This window comes from Epinephelus lanceolatus, chromosome 10, assembly GCF_041903045.1.
Source record: "Epinephelus lanceolatus isolate andai-2023 chromosome 10, ASM4190304v1, whole genome shotgun sequence".
In the NCBI taxonomy this organism is placed as follows: Eukaryota; Metazoa; Chordata; class Actinopteri; order Perciformes; family Serranidae; genus Epinephelus; species Epinephelus lanceolatus.
The window spans coordinates 6,308,942-6,330,284 of NC_135743.1; the positions used below are offsets into that span (position 1 = coordinate 6,308,942).

The 21,343-nt window shown below is 38.9% G+C and overlaps 1 protein-coding gene across 1 annotated transcript; it reads left to right on the forward strand.

Annotated features, from left to right (window-relative positions):
- The first annotated feature begins 3,567 nt into the window (after nt 1-3,567).
- Nucleotides 3,568-21,051, forward strand: tbx20 (T-box transcription factor 20). Its single transcript, XM_033639812.2, has 8 exons — nt 3,568-4,006; nt 5,091-5,328; nt 6,610-6,774; nt 7,890-7,998; nt 11,292-11,450; nt 12,644-12,720; nt 16,167-16,279; nt 16,886-21,051. The coding sequence occupies exons 1-8, from the start codon at nt 3,877-3,879 to the stop codon at nt 17,212-17,214; spliced, it is 1,320 nt and encodes a 439-aa protein (XP_033495703.1). The 5' UTR covers nt 3,568-3,876; the 3' UTR covers nt 17,215-21,051.
- Nucleotides 21,052-21,343: the final 292 nt, after the last annotated feature.

Genomic DNA, 21,343 nt, shown 5'->3' on the forward strand with positions numbered 1-21,343 from the left:
GCCATCTGTAGGATTACTATGGGACAAACAAACAAACAAACAAACAAAAGGTACGAACTGACAATCACGTGAAGAAGAAAAGAGCCCTGCTACTGTTCATCACCTGTACTCACTTTATTAATCACATCTTGGTCTGTGCACTGTGTAGTGACTGTTAAAAAGCTGCTAAGAGGCTGAGTGGGCTCTTTACTGTGACTCTGTCAGTAAAGTCCATGCTGAAGTCCAAAGTTTTTATGATGATTTATTAAACAAATGGTCAACAGGGAAATATCAGAGCCAACACTCACCCTCTTTGTCTAAAAAAACACCACACCAGTGAATGAACAGGTAAAATAATGTGAAACTACACCCACACCTGTGGCAATTACTACACTGAAGTGAAAGTGACCAAAGGAACGTGTGCAGTCTAAACAATTAAACAATGAGGGTTGAATACGCATTCTGGCTCTGATTTAACATTAATAACAAAACACAACATTTAACCAATAAATAAATACTGCAAACATATATTACATCAGACATTATGAATAAGAGAATGCAATGCTGTCACTTTAATATCTCACTTTTGCATTCAGAGCTCAGTTTACACAGGAACACTGAGACCTTCTTAGGCCTTGTTCAGACTGCCAGCCAAAATCCAATTTTTAGCCAATCTAGATTGGAACCAGATGGCTCTTATGAAGTCTGAACAGTCATAAATGACATGAAATGCGATTTTTGCAAACCAGATCGAAACCACCTTTGGGAGGTAGTTTCAAATCGCATTTGGACAGATGTGTCTGAGTCTGAACAGCTCCAAACACTCAGATCAGTTTTGACTGTCCGTGACGTCTCTCTACGTCTCTACGCTACTCTGCGTCTCTACGTCACTCTTCGGGTGGCACCACACTTGTCGCTGAACGGTAACGCCTGCAGTGAATGCAGCACGAAGTGTTGCTGTATATAGGCCTACCATAAAGTTGAAACTGTCTGGCGTGTCTGAGTTGTTCTGCACCTCGACTGAACAGTGATAAGGCCAATAAACTGAGGTGACCTGTCTCCATCATCTTCCTGTTTGCTGTTGCTGTTGCAATTATATGACATCACACAATACACGGTAGATGATGCCTCCGCTCCGACGTCGTTGCCACAGCAACCTGTCAGATTGGTCAGTAATGTGGCCCAGTCTGAACAGAGCCAAATCCGATTTGGACACTTGCTAAAAGCAGTGTGGACAGTCAGCCCTAAAAATTTGAGAAGGAATCAGATTTGAATCAGATTTGCCTGCAGTCTGAATGCAGCCTTAAAACCCAAACACTCATTTAACAGTTTGAGGAAGAGAATAATTTTTATGTGAACTTATTAATATTATAATGTGGGTACATGCTCACATATGGAAGAGCTTAATAACATGTTAATCTTCATATTTAAAGAGCTCATTGACCTGATATGTATCAGACAGTGTTGATAGCATCCTCTGATTGTGGAGATGTTGTTAACAGAGTGAATACAAGTGAAGGAGAGTGCGCCAGATTCCTTGTTTACCCCTCAGTCAAGAGTTTTTGATCCCATAGCTGATGTTTTCTTAAACCTCATGTGCTTTTGCATGAAGCAAAAATATCACAAACATGCTGGCAGTGTTGCTGTAGCTCAGGTGTTAACATCAAGTTAGCTCAAGTGCTTTTGAACAAAATACTGAATCCTAAATTGCTCCTGATGCATGCAGGTCTCACTCTGAAGTGCAAAAAATGCAATGCTTGGGCAGTGACTTGCAGCGTGAGAAACCAAGGAAAAAAGGCGTCCTCTAACGTAGTCATGATTCGCGGCCAGGTGGCCATTATAGTTCAACAGTGGTGGGACAAGGATGAAAGTTAAGGTGGTGAAAGTCCGACTAGAGTGTTGGGACGGGTGGTGGATGGGTCCAACAAACACTGACTTTCACCCTAGAGAGTGTTTGTGTTCTTTTTTCCAAAACCTAACCGCGTGCTTTTGTTGTTGAAGGAAAAAAAACATCAGTACTGACATAGTGCTTTTATTTTGAAAGAGACTGTATGTAAATGTTAAATTTCCTGTGAAAACAGAAGTGTATTTTGAAAGAAGACAATGCATGTAACAGACAGAACTTGACACAGTGTCCCAGAACGTCAACAACCAACACACCCAGGGTACCTTGGACGTCGTATGTGACGAGGTCAGAGTGAGAATGTGCTGTTTTTTACACAATGTTAAAATAATAATATTTATCACAGAAAATATTGGATTACATTATAATATACAGGTTCAAGCACAGGTGGATCTTCTATTCTATATTTTGGGACACAAGTGTGCAGGAACAGAGAGTGAGTTTCATCGCAAGTCAACAGACGAGTTGACTTTTCAATTTATTTTAAACAATTCTAAAGAATTTCTAAATTTCTTCCACATGATTTGGTGACACTTACAGAGGGGAAATTGGGTTTTTAGGATATTGAATTTTAGTATATTTATAATTATTTATTAGGTTCCAGTCACAGTTTCACATACCTCACTTACTATATATACACAGAACCACTTTTTTCATCATCTGAGCCACCTTGAACAACCTTACTATCATAATCCAGAAAAATAATAAATAAAATGAAATTAAATTAAAAATCACCACCAAAAAAAACAATCACATACAAATGACTATGATCTGCCACAGCCTGCTGGGTATTAATAATGAAGTATAACCATGTCCAGTTCAGAGGGATCCACTGTGTCCAAGATGTGTTGCCATATTCTGATAAATCCCTCAATATTGTAATAAAGAGTGTAGGTCAGTTTTTCCAGAGGGACACTTCTCCATACCTCCTTATACCAGTCATCTAGTGCAGGGACGTCCTTAGAGATCCAAAATGTGCACATAGCAAGACAGACTATCTTCAAGAGTATCCCAATCAGTTTAGTGTCATGGCAGTTCCTTGCACTGAATACAGTGAAGAGATGACAGAGCATTTTTCACCTCTCCCCAGAATTTCTGTATCTTTACACATTTCCTAAACATATGTGCATATGTGCCAACTTCTGAGCTGCATTTAATACATTTAGAAAAAATCCCAATTTAAAAAAATTGTGTGTGTGAGAGTGTGTGAGGCTGTCATCGTCACCTAACTGCTGCCATTAATTATCAAATAGCACCATCTTGGGCAAACATCTCTGCTGTTGACATTCTGGGGTTCCCAACATGTGGTCTGGGGCCCTCCAGGTGTCCTTTAGACGGCTACAAACATAAAGTACATTTCACTCTTCATTTCCCTCCATAATATTGTGCAATGAAAGCAGAGAATTATATTTTCCTCATCATGTGTTTGTCATTTCCCCCTGTCATCACCCCAGTATAGGCTGTATGAAATCATGTTATTATTACTCCTCTTCAGCCACACACTCTCTCCATGAATAATAAAAAAAAGACCCTGACAGCTCCAGGATTTTTAATTGGCTGCTCGGTATCAGGGCTGCTGTGGGACAGTGGGAGTGTGACGTGGACGCAGAGGCAGTGATTGGAGGGCAGACTGGAATTATAAGGGGAGGGTGAATCGGACTGGAGCTTCCCAAAGAGCAGCCGGCCTCAGATCTGGCACCGCAGGACGCGCACAAGTCAGTGGAGTCAGTCCGCCTCCTGCTTCCTTCAACCATGCAGCCAACAGGACTCACAGCCCGGCAGTGACAAGCGTCTCCAAAGTGGCGAGAATTGATCCGTCTGACCCTGAGCGAGCAGAGTGTGCGCAAAGAGATCGAGGACAAACTGTGCGTAATTTTTCTTTTCGCTTTATTCTTGGAGCTAAAAACAGGCGGAGCTGAGCGTTTCTGGAGGATTTTTTTATCCTTATTTTTTATCTAAAGGGGAATATTTTGTGCTCAAGACTTCTCACCGACATGGAGTACACGTCATCCCCGAAACCGCAGCTCTCGTCCCGGGCAAATGCTTTCTCCATAGCCGCCCTGATGTCCAGTGGGAAGCCCAGTAAGGACAAAGAGACGGAGGAGAACACCATCAAGCCTCTCGGTAAGGGTGGCAGAGGGCCCGGAGAATAAAACAGAAAACTTAATTTGAGTTAAAGTCAGAGGAATGGTGCGGAAGGCTGCAGCGTGTTAAAGTTGTTTAACGCAAAAATCCTGAGAGTTGACAATGGATTTAAGTAAAAAAATAGAGCCACTGCAACTGCAGAGAATAACATAGACAGGACTGAAATAATCAGTGTGATCTAAAAGTGTTACAGCAAAATACTGAGAAGGAAAAATAAAGGCAAAAGAAAAGAATTATTAATTGTCTGATGACAGTGAGGTTTTATAACATAGCCTATACAGGCAAATAAATAAGTAGGTGACAGAAAACATCAGCAACATCCCCATAATTATCGAATGAATGTAAAAGTAGCTCGTTATATTTACGCCAGACTTTGTGAGTAATTTAGATTTGAGACTTATGATAAATGAAACTATTGCTTTATTTTAAGCTTTTAATAATTATGATTAAAACAGGAAGTGGAAATATTTGGTAATTCTAAAAAATAGAGGAGGTGACTGAAGTGTTTGACACACTGATGAGGATACATTTTTCCAAAAATAAATGCTAACACTTGATTTAACTTCGCTGGATGTCGGAGCAGAGATTCATTTTAACAGTGAATATCATTCTGAATGATAATTTATTTCATTTAAGCAACTTATGTGTCATTCGAAGCTTTTTATTTTGCAGTTTTAGCAAGCATGAATCCACTGATCTGGTGCTGCTGTGGTAATTTAATTTATTTGTAGGCTATGTTAAGAAAAAGAATAAAACACTGGCAGAGCAGTCAGTTTATTTATTATTTGTTTTGTTTTTTATATTTAATTTTAGCCAAATTGTACAACATGTTTCTTTCCCCTTGGTGATGATAACAATAAAATAAAAAATAAAATATATTAGACTATAGGCTGTTTTTTAAAATCAGATTGTAAACTACACCTCACTGACTTTACCAACATGTATTTTATCGTTATAATTCGTGATGACACAGAGCTGCTGCTGTCATTAAACATACTAATTAAAATAACTAAATAAAGTCCTCCTCACACTCCTGTTTATTCTCTCTGTTTCCATAATTAAGAGCAATTTGTGGAGAAGTCCTCCTGTAACCAGCAGTCTCTGGCTGACCTGTCTTCCCTGGACGGGCACGGGGACTTCAGCGGGAGCGCGCCGGCGGTGTGCACGGAGCCGCTCATCCCCACCAATCCCGGCATCCCTAGCGAGGAGATGGCGAAGATCTCGTGCAGCCTGGAGACCAAAGAGCTGTGGGACAAATTTCACGAGCTCGGCACCGAGATGATCATCACCAAGTCCGGAAGGTAAAAGCTCCACTGTCTTTAATTTAATCATAATTAGGCTATTATGTTATTATTATTTTAATCATATAAAGTTCCACACACGATGACTTTAAAACAGCAACGACAATATTCTAAATAACAATAAATGAAAATAACATTGAAAAAAGATGAACATATTTATTGGATGATAATGTAAAGATGCCACAGGTGATTTTTTTGTTTTAAGTAATTTACTGTTACTGTAACAGACACACGCGTCTTTTATGTTTAAGTGTTTATGCTGTTATCACAAATAAAAGAGAAAAGGAGAAAATATTTAGCAAATGACACATTTAAACTTTGCATGTCTTTAAACAGGCTTTACAAAACTAAGAATACAAAGTGAATCTGCAGCTCTCTGACAGAGCAGCGATCCAAACACTGACTGCAGACACACCTGACCTGAGGAGTTCACACAGACGTGCTGCAGTCTGAGAGCTTCACCATAATCTGACGTTTGACTGACCTCGCAGCCCGGTGGAAGAAAAACTATGTTACGGCCGTATAAGGCCACATACACCCTCCACAGCCAGATGTTCACGAGCAGGCAAAATAAAATTGAAATAAAATAGAATAGAATAAAAAGATGCTTGATCATATCCTGACATAAAAGTCCGATAAATATCCAATATTTGTATTTGTTATATGGGCCTAACATACATCTGCACAACGTGGCCTGCACCGTTATATGAGGATACGTTTATGAAAGACAAAAGCCGGACTGCAGCTATACTGAGGACAATGAGGTCATACAGCTTTCGCATTGCGACCTGCATTTTGTCTGCAATCTATAGTTAAAAAAATACACATTATAAGTATTAAGGCTACTAGGCCTATTAATAAAAATACTGACTATTTTATACGTTTTTCGACTAATTCTATGTCAACAAATCTAAAAACCAGAAAAGACTGTATAGCTAAAGGACTATTTTGTTGTAATAATTTTATTCCTGCGATGTTTTGAAATTGCATTTAAGAAATAAAATGTAAAAATAATTGACGAAGAAAAATATAAAAATCAAAGAAACTAAAAAATACAGACTTTTTTTATCGGTGTCTGGTCAGAATTTACTTTTTTTCTGAGGGGGTATAGGACGCGTTGAGGGCGACATTATCAGCAGGTGGTTTCTAATAAAAAATAAGAAAAATAAAATAGAACACACACTTGTCCAAATACGCTCTATAATAATAATAATAATAATAATAATAATAATAATAATAATAATAATAACAATTGCATGCCACCTGTCTCTTCTCCATCAGGAGGATGTTCCCCACCATCCGGGTCTCTTTCTCCGGGGTGGACCAGGACTCCAAGTACATCGTGCTGATGGACATCGTCCCGGTGGATAATAAGCGGTACCGGTACGCCTACCACCGCTCCTCCTGGCTGGTGGCCGGCAAGGCCGACCCTCCTCTGCCCGCCAGGTACAGACACCCGCCCTCCACACCTGAACAGATAGGCTACACTCCTTAAACCCTCACTGACAGAATATATGATGTGATTTATTTTGTTTATGTCACCTGGCTGAGTACTCATTATTAAATGTAGATTTTTTTTTTTTTTAAATTGAGCATCATTATCAACCAAAGAGGACCAAAGAGCCGCGCGAGGCCACCACCGTAATGGAGACCGATGAAATAATTTAATCTCTACCAGGAAGCATCTGGAGACTTTCATGCCCCGCTGATTGATGTCATGAAGATGTCAGTTCAAGCAAACAGACCAGCTGAAGACGTATTTTTTAGCATTTAAGTCACTCTGCCCTGCATCCAGGCAATGACAGCGAGGTCATGTCCCCAGCTTGTGTTGTTTGGCTTTGTTTTTCTGAGAAGAGCTGACTGGTTTACAATCTAAAATTAAAACGGTATACACGATTGGTGATTGCAGAGTTTATAGACTCGATGCACTGAATTGTGACAATTTGTAGTCCGGCAAAAATAAGTAATTAAACAAAGGGTCACTATTTCTCCACTCTACCACTCCACCAAAATGTTACTCCTGAGACTCCCGTTATTATGTCTTGTAATATTAAGAGAATTTTTTAAATCCTGCTAAGGCATGCATGTTATACTGCAATTCTCAGCACAAACAAAGCTCCAAATATGCAATTAAATCAAACACATTTATTGTGACAATAAAACAATAACTGAAGTAATATTGTTTGGGCAATTATAACTTTTTTTGTTTTATGATCAGTGTAAATCAGCACAGACGGACCGACAAAGACAAATTATTTATTAATTAAACTCATTAGAAAATGATTAGCTTTTTAAATAAAGTTATTTCGATTTGAATCCTATTTTTGTTTTACTCCCTGATGTTAAAACAGCTTCAAAACCCATTAAAAAGGCCTTAAAACTGTAAACAGAAAGAATTCTCCGCCATACTCACCCTCTAATATACAGGAAGATGGAGCGCGGTTGCTAAGCGACTTCTAATTTCCCAGTTGTTGATTGGCTATCGACCGTAGGCCTCCGAGCGCCTCTCGGCCAATCACAGGCCGAGGATGTGATCCGCTATTCTTCTTCGTCTCCTGCAGGTTGTACGTCCACCCGGACTCACCGTTCACCGGAGAGCAGCTCATGAAGCAAATGGTCTCCTTCGAGAAAGTCAAACTGACAAACAACGAACTGGACCAACACGGACACGTAAGGACCTGTTACTTTGTTTACCTGTTGTGTCGAGTAAATAAAAACAAAACACATCACGTAATAAACCACATTATACTGCTTAAGTACTAGCTTAAATGCTATGCTAGCTACACCTCAGGTAAATATACAATCAGCTTTAGCCTGCTAACTTTTTAACAGCCGTACTTATAAAACGATATGTAGGCTATGAATCTTAAAACTTTGTCTTCTGGCCAAACGTTCTGCTTGTTAAATTAATCAAGTTATAATTCCGGCCATTGACCAAATTGCATATAAAACATTTAATAAATCGATGCTATAGAAACATGTTTAAGTTATAAAGTCATTTAGGATTTGCATGAGACGCTTTGTCTCTGTGTGTGAGGTTTAAAAGCCGCTGTGACATTATAATTACGGTCCTGACGAGAGCAAATTGCTCCTTTAATCCTCCTCTCACTGGAGGCTCCATGCCAAACACCAGCAGGGGCAGAAACACATTTAAGAAGTGAAGAAAAAACATTTATCCATGAATTAGCCAACTGTAAGACACAGCCTGGGAAACAGGGTAATTATTATCTTGAAGGGTGTGTGTGGGTGTTACAGTGTTTTTTTACCATCTAAAAATAGAGTCTTGACTCTACTGACATGAGAATAACTAAAAGAAATGTGCAGTGTAAGCATATAAAAACAAAAAGCTTTATATCCATTTTATGTATTTGTATTTTGTCAGATAGGCTGCATATTGTTTTACTGTAATTAAAAAAAAATTATCTACAGTAATTCCTAACGTGAATTATTCATAAGAGAGACATGTCACAGGCTTTGGATATTTTTATTCATTTATTTAAACCACATTTAAGCAGATAAGTCCCCTTAAAATTCAACGATCTCTTTTCTGTTTTAAAGTTACGGCCAAACAACCACATAATATAAAACATAAAAGACAAACAGTAACATGTAGAAATATAAGAGCACCTACACACAATGACAAGAACCAACCGACTCATTCATCCTTGTACTTATGAGAAATTTAAAATCACGCAGAGACCAGTTCATGTAGTTTCAAGTTTTTTGATGGGTATTCTAAAAAGGATATATTTTTAAAAAATATTTAATGAAATAGAGTTTATACAAAAGCTGCTTGTTTGAAATAGAAACAATTTTTATACCAAAATATAAATTTACTGATTTATTTTAATCATTATAAAATGAATTCAAATACATATATAATACTCCCCATTATTTGATGATCTGGCATATGTTTTATTTATTTTTTGTTTTCCATTTGTGTAGTTATTAGTGCTGCTGAGGCCTTGGAATTCTGAAACATAATTTAATCTTGTGGCACAACAACAGACAAATGATGTGTACAGCTTCTTTTTGTCAATTATTTAAACAAGTCATGAAATTTATGGGTTCACCAAGAAATGTGCCATAGAAATGAATGAATTAACAATTTAGATTAAATCCATTTGTACTCTGTAGCTGCACAATTTAAAACAGATGTAACCTGCAAGCATTAAACAAAGCATTATTGTATTTAACATAAATAAGAATTTCTTCAAATGTATAACACCATTCAGAAAAACAAGCAGCTGCATGGAAAACATATTTTTTAAAATAGTAATACTAAAAACAATAGTAGTTTTTTTTAAAAATTACAAATACTTATTTTTACATAATCATCTGAAATAATCAGCCTCATTGACAAAAATAAAGTAATATGTTGTATTCATTTGTAGCCAACATGTTGCTGAATTTAATTTAGCTATACTTTGGCTCTGCACCTTGAACGCCTTCATCATTTAGCACCTATCATATCATGTTAAAACATGAAACTCTGCACACACATCTGTATTTTACTTAATATGTGGCGCCGTGAGTCAGTGGTTGAGAAAGATAAATATAGGCTCCACTGTTTCCTGGGCTGCAGCCAGACAGGAACACTGGAGGAAAACTCTCACCTGCAGCTGCTGCAGTGTTAACAACTTTATCTGTTCACACTCTTCTCTCCGTCCTCCCTCAGTGTTTTTATTCTTCTGTCGTTTTATTCTTCGTCTCTCTGCACTACATCCCGGTCTCTCTCTGTCAGTTTACAAGCTCAGTTCTGTTTTTCTTCCTCTCTTTATTTCTCCGTCTTTGTTTTCCTTCTCTTCCCTTTCAATCAGACCATGTGATGGTTGGATATGAAGGTTTTACATTTCAAAATATATGCAAAGCTGCACACACTCAGGAGCAATGAGCAACTAAGAGGCAATGTGCCACGCTCAGTGTAAAAGGTCTCTGACTGAATATTCCCATGTTACTATTGTAGATTTATTTCAATATTTATTTATAGGCTTATTTATTTTCATTTTATCACTATATATTTTTGTCTGTTGACAATGTTTTAATGCCTTTATGAAATACAAAATAACAGGAACAGAATGATAAACATTTTAACTTTTTAAACGTTTCTGAGAAAATTGAGAAAAACATCTCAATGCAAGTTCCATTTAGTAGCTGTCCTAGAGCTTTTTATTATATTACATGATCTTCATCAGCTGATAGAGTTTGCCCTGTTGCATGGAATTGTTGTAGACGTTCAAATTAATATTTTTAGTCTTTTTTATGTTATTGTACTTTTTTTTATTTTAATTTACAAGTAGATTACATGGAACACACTTTGGGGTAAAACTTCCAGCCTTTGTGCAAACAGAATGAAACTAGTAATAATAATAGTAATATTAAATCCTTTAGTCTATAAAACACCAGACCATACAGTGACAGATATCCTCTATTATCTCCCAGAGCCCGAGGTGATGTCTTCAAATTACTCAAAATATTTAACTCACCTTTTTCTACCTACTTCTGTTCTGTCAACACTAGTTAGACAATGCACATAACTGCACACATTTCTCATGTTTACTCTTATTCTATTTCTTTTATTCTATTAATGTATATATTGTAGTCAAAATTTTCCCACCTACAGCCTCAGCACAGTGAAGATATATATTTTATCTTTTATATTTTTAATATCTTACATACTAGCGTTAAATACTGCAGCATAATGCACATTATTTTTATTTTTAATGCACATTTTCATTTCTATTTTATTTTATTGCTTTATCCTTACATACTTCTATTTCTCTAATTCTTACTTCCTATAATTCTCTATTCTTTACATCAGAGTGACTATAACAAATCACAATTTCCCCTCGGGGATCAATAAAGTATTTCTGTTTCTAGCCTGTGCATCATTTCTGTGACAGTTGAACCTTCACACTCCTCATTGATCATCATTGATTCAGTCTCTTCTTATCCTTCTGCAGATCATCCTCAACTCCATGCACAAGTACCAGCCACGGGTCCACATCATCAAGAAGAAGGATCACACCGCCTCGCTGCTCAACCTCAAGTCTGAGGAGTTCCGCACCTTCGTCTTTGTCGAGACCGTCTTCACCGCCGTCACGGCCTATCAGAACCAGCTGGTGAGTGATTGACAGCTGACGGGGACCAGTGGGCATCACAGGCCTCCGCTCCCTCTTTGGATCACACTCTGCTGTTGCCTCCTCTGAAATGTTAAAACAATAAATCTGGAATTTAGGAGCTGTTCTGGGGCTTTTAATTGTATCGCATGATCTTACTTGACAGATAGAGTTTGGCCAGTTGACATTTCTAGTTTTTTCTCCGACCACTTTAGAAACGTCTCATCCACGTCGGCGTAAAAACTGAGATAAAATTTTTATCTTCAACTTGAGGAGGATCATGTGTCACAGTGTGAAAGCTCAGCTACAGCTACTAAACATGAAACTGCATTTAATACTGAACAGTATTAACTAACAGTGTTACAGTAAAATGACCAACAAGCACAATATTATTCATGAATATCTGACATGGGTTACAGCTGTTATTTGAATCTGTCAGATACATAATTAACATTTAGGTTAATGTAAATGGTGGAAGCAATATTAAGATTTTTTACTTAACTAAAACCAGTAATACTAGTGTGAAAATATGCCATTTTAAGTACAAGTTCTGCATTCAAAATCTTACCAGAAGTACAAAAGCATTATGAAAATATATGTATTATGTACTCAAAATGGTTAATTTCAGGAAAATATATATCACTGAATTATAATTATTGGTACGTTAGTGTGTTAATCAATTTTATGTTGCAGCTGGTGAAGGTAGAGATAACTTTAATTACTTCATTCATATACTGCTGGTCAGCTTAATCTATAATAATATATCATAATTTATTTGTTATATTTTATGTTAATAATCTGAATCTGCAAATGAGCTCATAACAAAAGTCAAAATATATTTTTTAAAGTACATTATTGGCTTGAAAGATGTTGTGGAGTAAAATGTAAATACCCAAGTAAAGTACAATTACCTCAAAATTATACTTGTACAGTACTTGAGTAATTGTTTTTAGCTACACTGCCACTGCACCATTGGCGTCCAATGGTAAAGAACTCAGATCAGGATTAGGATGAAAAATAAAATCAGGATGTCTCCATTAATAAATCTGAGAAGCTTTAAAGCCTGAGCTTTATTGTGTTTGTGGAGACGAGAGCTGAGCTGCAGGACGGAGCATGTTGAGGCGGGAGACAAAAGCAGACTGTAAACACACACAGCTTGGTAAATTAAAACTGTTTCTCTCCTGCCGTGTTTCCAGATCACCAAACTGAAGATTGACAGCAACCCGTTTGCCAAAGGATTTCGGGACTCGTCGCGGCTGACGGACATGGAGAGGTACAGGGGATTCTGGGCCCTGCACTGTTTGTTTACCGACGATAGGAAAGATACTCAGGGAGGAGTGTGTGAGCATGTCTGTGTGTGTGTGTGTGTGTGTGTGTGTGTGTTAGATATCCTGCTGCTCATTAGTAAATACAAAAGCTACTGTTTATTTCTCTGTTTGTGTAAGAATGAAACCACCAATTCTACATAACAAGCTTTATCACCTCTTCTTTCTTTCTTTCTTTCTGTCTTTCACACTGGACAAAAAACCCACTGACACCCACTAATATTATGCCTATGTATTTAATGGGAAAAGTTAAATCAGCATTCACTTCCAGGTCAAACTACTCCGCAGTAGTCACAGGTCTTTATCAGCTCCACCTCCGATCAGCTCAGATGTGACACTCTGGTGGATGCTAATTTTAGCCCCTTTGCTGGAGCGATGCAGTGACAGGCCGCCACAAAATACCGTCTGCAGCGCTGACGTTTAATCTGCATCTTTTTCTGAGTCTTTTTCTAGTTCTATTCATCTGTCTTTACTTTTCTTTCCTCATTTTTTCTTTTTTTATTCCTGTCTTTCCTTTGTTTACCCTTTCCTTCTTTCATTGTCCTTGTCTTCTTTCAGTCTTTCCTGTCTTGCTTTTCCTTTCATCTGTCTTTCCTTTCTAGTCTTCCTATCTTCCTGCCTTTTCTTCTTCTATTGTTGTCCTTCCTCTTTTCTGTCATCTATTCCTTTGTCTCTCCTTCTCTCCTTGTATTTCTTGTCTTTTTTCTTTCACTCAGTCGTCCTTGTCTTTCGCTGTTTTCTACTTGTCGCTCCCTGTTGTTATCTCTTCCTTTTTCTCTCATTCTCTCCTTTGTCCTTTCTTTTCCCCAAAAACTGTAGTTTTATTATCTGTTATGTTCTCTGTATTTTACGTATTGCACTTTATTGAGCATGACGCACACACACACACACACACACACACACACACACACACACACACACACACTTACAGTCACAAATCCCCATCCAAAGGATTTTTATGACGCTGCCAAAACACACACTTCTCGTAATTCCTGATTCCGGCACTAAAGCCAAAATCAGCTGACAAAATCAAACCATCTGCCCATTTCCCTCAATCAAACATCCCAAACCAGAGACGTCCCAATCTGAGCCAGACACCCTCCTCCTCCTCCTCCTCCCCCTCCCCCTCCTCCTCCTCCTCCTCTGTCCTTCTCTTTTTGAGGGCTGTGAATTAGACCTGATCAATTGATCTTCGGGGAGCTGCAGAAATCACATTAGTCTGGAGTCGGCCACTGCACTAAAACACACTGTAATTCAATTGGCTGCAGTGACTGATTGAAACCAGCATGCCCCTCTGCCCCCCCTCGCCTCCCTCCTGCTCTGCCGTGCATTGTGGGAGTTCGCTGCGGCCTCTGTGCCGGAGGGGCCCGGCTCTGATAAAAACACACACATTTGTACTCCTCTGCTGACAGATATTGCACTTTCCTAACCTAATTGGAGGGGCGGGGGCTGCAGAGGGGCGGGGGGGGGGGGGGGGGGCTGCTAATGTGGACGCATGGCTCTCATGATGCAGACCACTTGCCTGTCCACCCACGCACACACACACACACACACACACACACACACACACATGTGCTCAACAATTTGTGTCACTGTGTTTGAGAAGTGCTATCTGACAAGACTCAAATGAGCTAATGCACTTTGTGGGATAGTGAACATACGCACAAAAACACACACACATGCCAAAATCTACATGCACAAACTACACAAACATGAGACCACACATTTTCAGACATGTAAACAAAAATATTGCATGAATGCAAACAGATATGCACCAGAGACGTAGCTGGTAAACAGACAGAAATATTGGTGTTACGCTGAAAAGTGTTAACGATGAAAAAGATTGAAGTCTTGAACGATTATCAGCCGGTGAGGCTTCATACAGGTCGATCTGTTAGCCAGTGTAATGTGTTTAAAACAAAATTTAAAATATTTTAAACTTGTTTTTAAAAATATAAATGAAGAAAATGTGTTTTTAATTATGGATAAAAGTCTGTAGATTTCTCAAAACAAAGATGGGGGCACAATTTTTGCCAGGAGCTTCAAATATGGACAGTGTGTCCTTGTTAGAGGTTCCCAGTTCAATCCTCTGTTGACACACGTTACCTTCCTTTTGTGTCCAAATTTGACCTGTTTCAATTTAAAATATTTCATAAATAAACTCACCCTAAAACTGTTTAATAACCTTTTTGGAATGGCAATAGTAAACTACTGCTGATTTCCTAACCCTTAAATGTTTAAGAAGTATTTTTCTCCTTTTTTCATCTCTTGTTTTTCTTCCTCTTTCTATTCCTACCATTTTAGATGTAGGGATGAATTCTGTTTCGGGAGTTTCTCTTACTAAAAAAAAAGTACAGCTACCTTATAGCTCACCGGATGGAGCATTATAGTCCCCTCAGTTAACTCTAACCCCTGTCACATTACGTTAATACAGAGCTGGGAAGCATCTTTTCGGGTCACCGTTACGTGCCATATAAATCTGAGGAATATAGGTCTCTGGGAACATAGGAATGACCCTGTATTTTATTTAATGATATCATACTCTTCGTATTTGATCTTGTGACACACATATATTTGTGTTATCTTTGTTATATTGTCAGTTGTTGCTTCTGCTTATCTAAAGAAAAGTCACAGAATGTAACGGGTCACGGATTTAAGTGTAACACTGTCAGAGAATATTGTGTGAAGTCTTTGTTTTGTTAGGTGATGGTTGCAAATATTCTGATACACAAATTAAAAAATAACAGTTAAATGTGCGCAAATGCAGGTGCACTAATAGAATATATAAAGTTACATCAGATGATAAGATTTAAGTTTATGTTGAATTTTTGAATATTTTAACATTTGCGAAACATTGTGGAAAAAAGCAAGAATCAAAACAAAATATGTATCTGACCCAATGTAATGTGTTTAAAATAAAATTTAAAGTACTTTTAACAGTTAACTGAAAAAAAAAATGTGTTAAAAATGATGGGAAAGGCAAATAGATATTTTGAAAAAGAGGGGAGGTCACAAACAAAACAGCTACTAAAACAAGTGACCATGTGGGGAAGTCTATTTTATTTGTGATGTTCTGCTCTTGTGTTATTTGTGTACATCGTCCTTCATTGTTGTTGCCTGTCTAAAGGTAAAAAGTAAAATAAAAGTCAGAATTTAACAGGTCACAGATTTCAGCATAACACAAGAACACAAGAAAAGGCTTTACTTTATTGTAGTGTTTTGTTAGGTTAAATGTTGAAGTCTTGATCACTTTAACATTTCTTTCATATGTAATAATTTAACTGTTGTGGGACAAAAACATGAATTAGTATTGGGGTGCACTTCCACAGAATAAAAACATTAAATGGGAACAAAGAGATTTATTTTGGGGTTCTCTCTTCGGCTTTTGCTGCAGGGAAAGTGTTGAGAATCTGATCCACAAGCACTCGTACGCCCGGTCGCCGATCCGAACCTACGCTGGGGACGAGGAGAACCTGAGCGAGGACGGACACACTGCACACACCAGAGGTGAGAGGCTGTCACACCCAACACACGTCATGTCAGCACAGATAATACAGAGCAGAGGGATCCTACTAAAAGAACAAAGTCAGAACAGTGGAAACACATCGAGCAGCGGTGAAGAGTGGGGTGGAAGGTGTGTTCATGTCACAGGAATCTCAGAACTCTGTTTGCTGATTGCCTGCAGGTGTTATTTTGCCACAATTTGCCATTAAAAGTTAAACTATCCCCAAGTTTTAGTTTGGCTGCACTTTGCCACAGAATCAGAATCTTTCTGGCTTTCTGGCACTCAGTTTCAAACCTGTTGGTTCCTACTGAAGACATAAATATTTAAATACAGGCTCCTGGTCGTTTCCTAAAACAGCTGGTCACTGCAGTTTGCAGCAACCCGCTCTCAAACAGAAGGAAATAGTGAATTTGTTAGGGGCTATTTTCAGCTGTGGATTAATACACATTTGGGTCATTATTCAGTATTTCTGGCAGCAGGGCGGCATATGTGTAACTGACTCAAATTTGTTTTGGTCTTTTCACAGAAATAAAGAATATTAGCAGCTCTATAATTTAACTGATGTATGTATGACCCTGATATTAACGCCTGCCCCGTGTCTCCTGCAGGCTCAGCATTCACCGCCTCAGACAACCTCTCCCTGAGCTCCTGGGTCACCACCACTTCAGGCTTCTCGGGCTTCCAGCACCCACAGTCCCTGTCAGCCATGAGCACCGGCGCCGCCTCCCTGCCCCACCCCATCCAGGGCTCCCTGCCCCCCTACAGCCGGCTGGGTATGCCGCTGACGCCCACCGCTCTGGCTGGGACCATGCAGGGCAGCGGGCCGTCCTTCCCTTCCTTCCACATGCCCCGCTACCACCACTACTTCCAGCAGGGGCCCTACGCCGCCATCCAGGGACTGCGCCACTCCTCCACGGTCATGACGCCCTTTGTATGACTCCGTCCTGCGGAGGATCTTCGCTCTGATCCCCAAACCAGTGCTACCAGTTATTTCTCCACTCCGACTCATCACTCCTCATCCTGTTTGTATCTTCTCCCCTGGTCTTTGTAAATAGTTCACCTGCAGTGAGTGACGTGAAGAGGATGTGGCACACTGACGGCCAGTCCAGAAAAAAAGAAGGACTGTGGCGCCTCCACAGGACCTGCGGACAGGAACACTTCGGTGTCATTGTACAAACACTAACAACCTCAGTACGAACTGTAAATGAGAGACGATAGGAGAGGCATGTTTGGTCTCAGCCCTCGAAGAACAGAAAGTGGATCCTCAACTCAACAGGGTCTCCACGAGGCTTTAAAGATGGCAGATCGCTGTGTGATCCTCCAACAACGCTACCTAAAGCTTCTGGAGGGACTCATGTGATGCTGCAGTGTGTTGTGACGCCGAGGCTCAGCCTGAGTCTGTGAACATTTCAGCATATCTCAGCTCTCGTCTGTTTTCTAGAAAGCCAGCCATATGTACAGTTCAGACTTCACGCTCTGTTAAAAAAAATATCAGAAACACACGTTAATGTACAGAGATGAAAATGCAACATTTACTCGTAGGAAAATTCTCACTGTAGAGTGCAAAAAAAAAAAAGAGAAAATCATAGGACGCATGCTGACCGCAGTAGACAAACAGGCTGGGGAAACTTTATATGGAATAATATGGGATGAATAAGCTCTAACCCGCGACATGGGTGGAGGCTCTTTGCATATTTTGAAGGCTCGGTCACACCAGCAGATGAAACGGCAACAATTTGCATCCAAATTAATTCATTTTAGTGAATCGGGATGAAGTGAAGTATTTTTCACCTGAGGTTGAACTTTTGACGTGCAAATTTCACACCGTGTTAACGGAGAGCGGGAAAATGGAGGAAGCTATTGTAGCTTTTTGGCTGTGTGGTTTTTATTTAATCTCCTCTGTTGGATTATAAACGTCTCCACAAAAGAGGAATGGATTACAAACAGACACAAGACAGGAAGTGATTGATCAAATACGTCCTCTGAATTAACTGTGTGTTGGCTACCTAGTTAAGGAGCTACTTAAGTGACAGTTTGCAAGCTAGCTACTTCTGCGAGCTTTCTGTCCCTCGTCTTGACTGACTAGGGCTAGCATGTTAGCCGTTAGCTCACCAGCTCATTAATTAGCCCTGTGAGAAGCCCCCAGGTCACAAAGCCTCTAAAACCAACCCATTCTCATTCTGGCCGAGGGGTTTGACGCCCTGAGAATGAGAACAGGCTGCTTAAAACTCGCCTATTTTGCGAATTCATGCAGATTAATTTTGCCATCAGTTTCTGGTGTGACCAAGCTTTAACTAAAACAGATTCACCTACAAAATGTGTTGAGTTCAAATCATCAGTTTTAAAGTCAACATATTTTAATTCACCTGGTGAAACTGGCCACAACCATTAGGTCTCATAAACCTGTTTCCACCGGCAGAATTTTAACTCAGTGATCATGTAATCTCTTTAATATGTACAGCCACATTTTAAGGGGTTCTCCATATTTTTTTTCACACAAACAGAGCGGCAATCTGTGCAGAAACACTGAGTTTTTACTCCACAGTGTTTTCAGTCGCCGTCTGTTGGCTGCGGCCTTTTAGCAGCTGGTCCTTAGCAGGTGTTACGGAGCTGATTCATGGCAGCGTTAGAGCGTGTCGACAGGGCGTCCACACCTGGAAATAATGACTCTGTGCTGCCGTCTCATTTAAATCACGCAGGGAGGAAGAAGCTGGAAGCTGCTGGAGTTGACTCACACTCAGTGTCGGTGCAGGTGCATAAAAATGGCAGCTCACTGGTGGAGTAATTTAATTGGTCCTCGTAAATAATGTAGCTTTGGGAAAGTATTTTACTATGAAGATTCATTTTGAGTCCAGGAGCTCCACAACAAAAACTCTCCATCGTACCAAGTCACTGGTGTCTACAGTTGATTCCTAAAAACTAAAGCTGGACTGACCTATCGTAAAATATTAGTTTTTATGTCAGCCGATAATTGACAACAAACTGCAGGAAAAAAACCTGCCAAAATATGTTTATTTTTCATCTGTAAAACTATTTAGGGGCTGCAACAACTTAACAATTAGTGTTAATGATTCTTCTGCTGATTATTTTTGTCTTTAAAATGTCATGTTTTCCAACTATCAGTCCAAACCCCCCAAAATACTTAGCTTAGTGTCTTTATCACAAAGAAAAGCATAAAATCCTGACATTTGAGCAGTGTTTAAAAAACAACTGGAACAAGTAGTCATTCATCAAAACACCTGCTGACTAACTAATCGATTAATCTGCTGATTGATAAAGAATTTAGAACAGAAACAAGCAGATTAAAGGGATCCTCATCATGAATTTATGAATCAGCTGGAAATTTTTTAAAATATGATTATCGGTATCAGCCTCAAAATCCAGTGTTGATCACATTCTACTAAAAATATTTTTTTCTAAAGTCTACCATGACAGCAGAATTTATTATAATCTTTATTTATTTTATAATAATCTTTATTTATAAAGTGCTTTTCAAAACAGAGTTACAAAGTGATTTACGTGTCAATAATTAAAACAGACAAGACGTGAAAACAACTTTTAAAAGAACTGATAAAAACATTTTAGCGTATAAAAACTGAGGAAATAAATGAACTTAAACTCAAGTAAAATCAGGAAAGGCTCTCCGATAAAAGTATGTTATAAGAAGGGACTTAAAAGAGATCACTGACTCGGCCGACCTGATATCCTCAGGCAGATTGTTCCAGAGCCTCGGGGCCCTGACAGCAAACACTCTGTACCCTTTAGTTTTCAGCCTCTGGAACAGACAAGACCTCAAAGTACGTCCTGGTGAGCCTTAAAAGTAATCAGTAAAATCCTAAAATCTGTTCTAAAACATACTGGGAGCCAGTAAAGAGGGTAAAACTGGAGTGATGTGATCACATCTCTTGGTTCTTTAATTTATTCAACACAAACCAGCTGCAGTCTCAAGTCAAGTGTCACTTAAGTTACTTGTTTCATGATAGTGACGCTTGTTTCTAAAAAGAAATCACTGATACAAGTTGAATAATACTGGAAACGACTGATGATCTTCCCACTGAGGAAAATGTGACTCCTTAAACACACTGATTGACAACATGACTGGTTCTGGTGGAGACTTTTTGCAGTGAGGTTGTCACGTTTTCTGCACAAAATCCAAAGAACACATGGAGGAGTATTTCAGCTTGTTGCATCATGAAAGCATTCAGACTCATCAGACGTTGGGCGTTACGTTGTTTCAGGTGTGTGACGGACGGTGAGACACTTTGAATGCTGCTCTGTGGAGGCAGAACTCAATCTGATGTATAAAAGTGATCCATGACACTGTAAATGTCCCACATTTTCATACGCAGCCTGTCGCAGTGGAATATGGATGTACATGTTCTGTTCTGACCCCTTGCATCATTCATGTGCAAGCAGTTCATCTTGTACTTTTATTCTTTGCTTTGGAGGTCAGCTTTTGGTCTTTTCCTGATGTGCAGCCTGAGCTTTGTTTGTACACATGAACTCAACGTTGGTTTCCATCAGTGTAAATGTAAAACACACCATACGCACAGTCCCGACTGACCACTGAAAATAATCTCTCTTTTTTTAAAGGTTTTTTTTGTATGCCATAACATGAATACGAGACTGAACGAGATTGTGTTTTGATGATTTTTAAGTGCAATATATTTATTTTGCTCTCTGGAAATAATGTGTAATGTAACTATGCCGCATTTAAAAAAATAGTTATTTGTAAACCTTGAGAAATATATATCACCACCACCCAAAACTCTGAGTTATTGTTTTCTCTGACTGACATCATGCTCACTTTTCTCTCTCAATTAAACACCGAACTAAATCAAATCATGAACGCATTTACAAACAACAGAAACATATTTATTTATGAGCCCAGTGAGACATTTTCTGCTTCTGGTTATTGTCTTTAATCCTTTTCTTTCCTGCAAGAATTTATGAAGCCATTTAAATAATTCTGAATCTTCTAGTTTGGAGTTTATGAGATGAAATGTTAAATGTTCAGAGGCCGGAACAGAAATCAGTTCTCTAGAAGTTCACAGAGAAAAACAAAA

Coding starts and splice junctions, on each gene's coding strand:
- tbx20 (XM_033639812.2), top strand. CDS start 3,877: ATGGAGTACACGTCATCCCCGAAACCGCAGCTCTCGTCCCGGGCAAAT. Junction 6,775..7,889: donor GACCCTCCTCTGCCCGCCAG/GTACAGACACCC, acceptor CGTCTCCTGCAG/GTTGTACGTCCACCCGGACT. Junction 16,280..16,885: donor ACACACTGCACACACCAGAG/GTGAGAGGCTGT, acceptor TGTCTCCTGCAG/GCTCAGCATTCACCGCCTCA.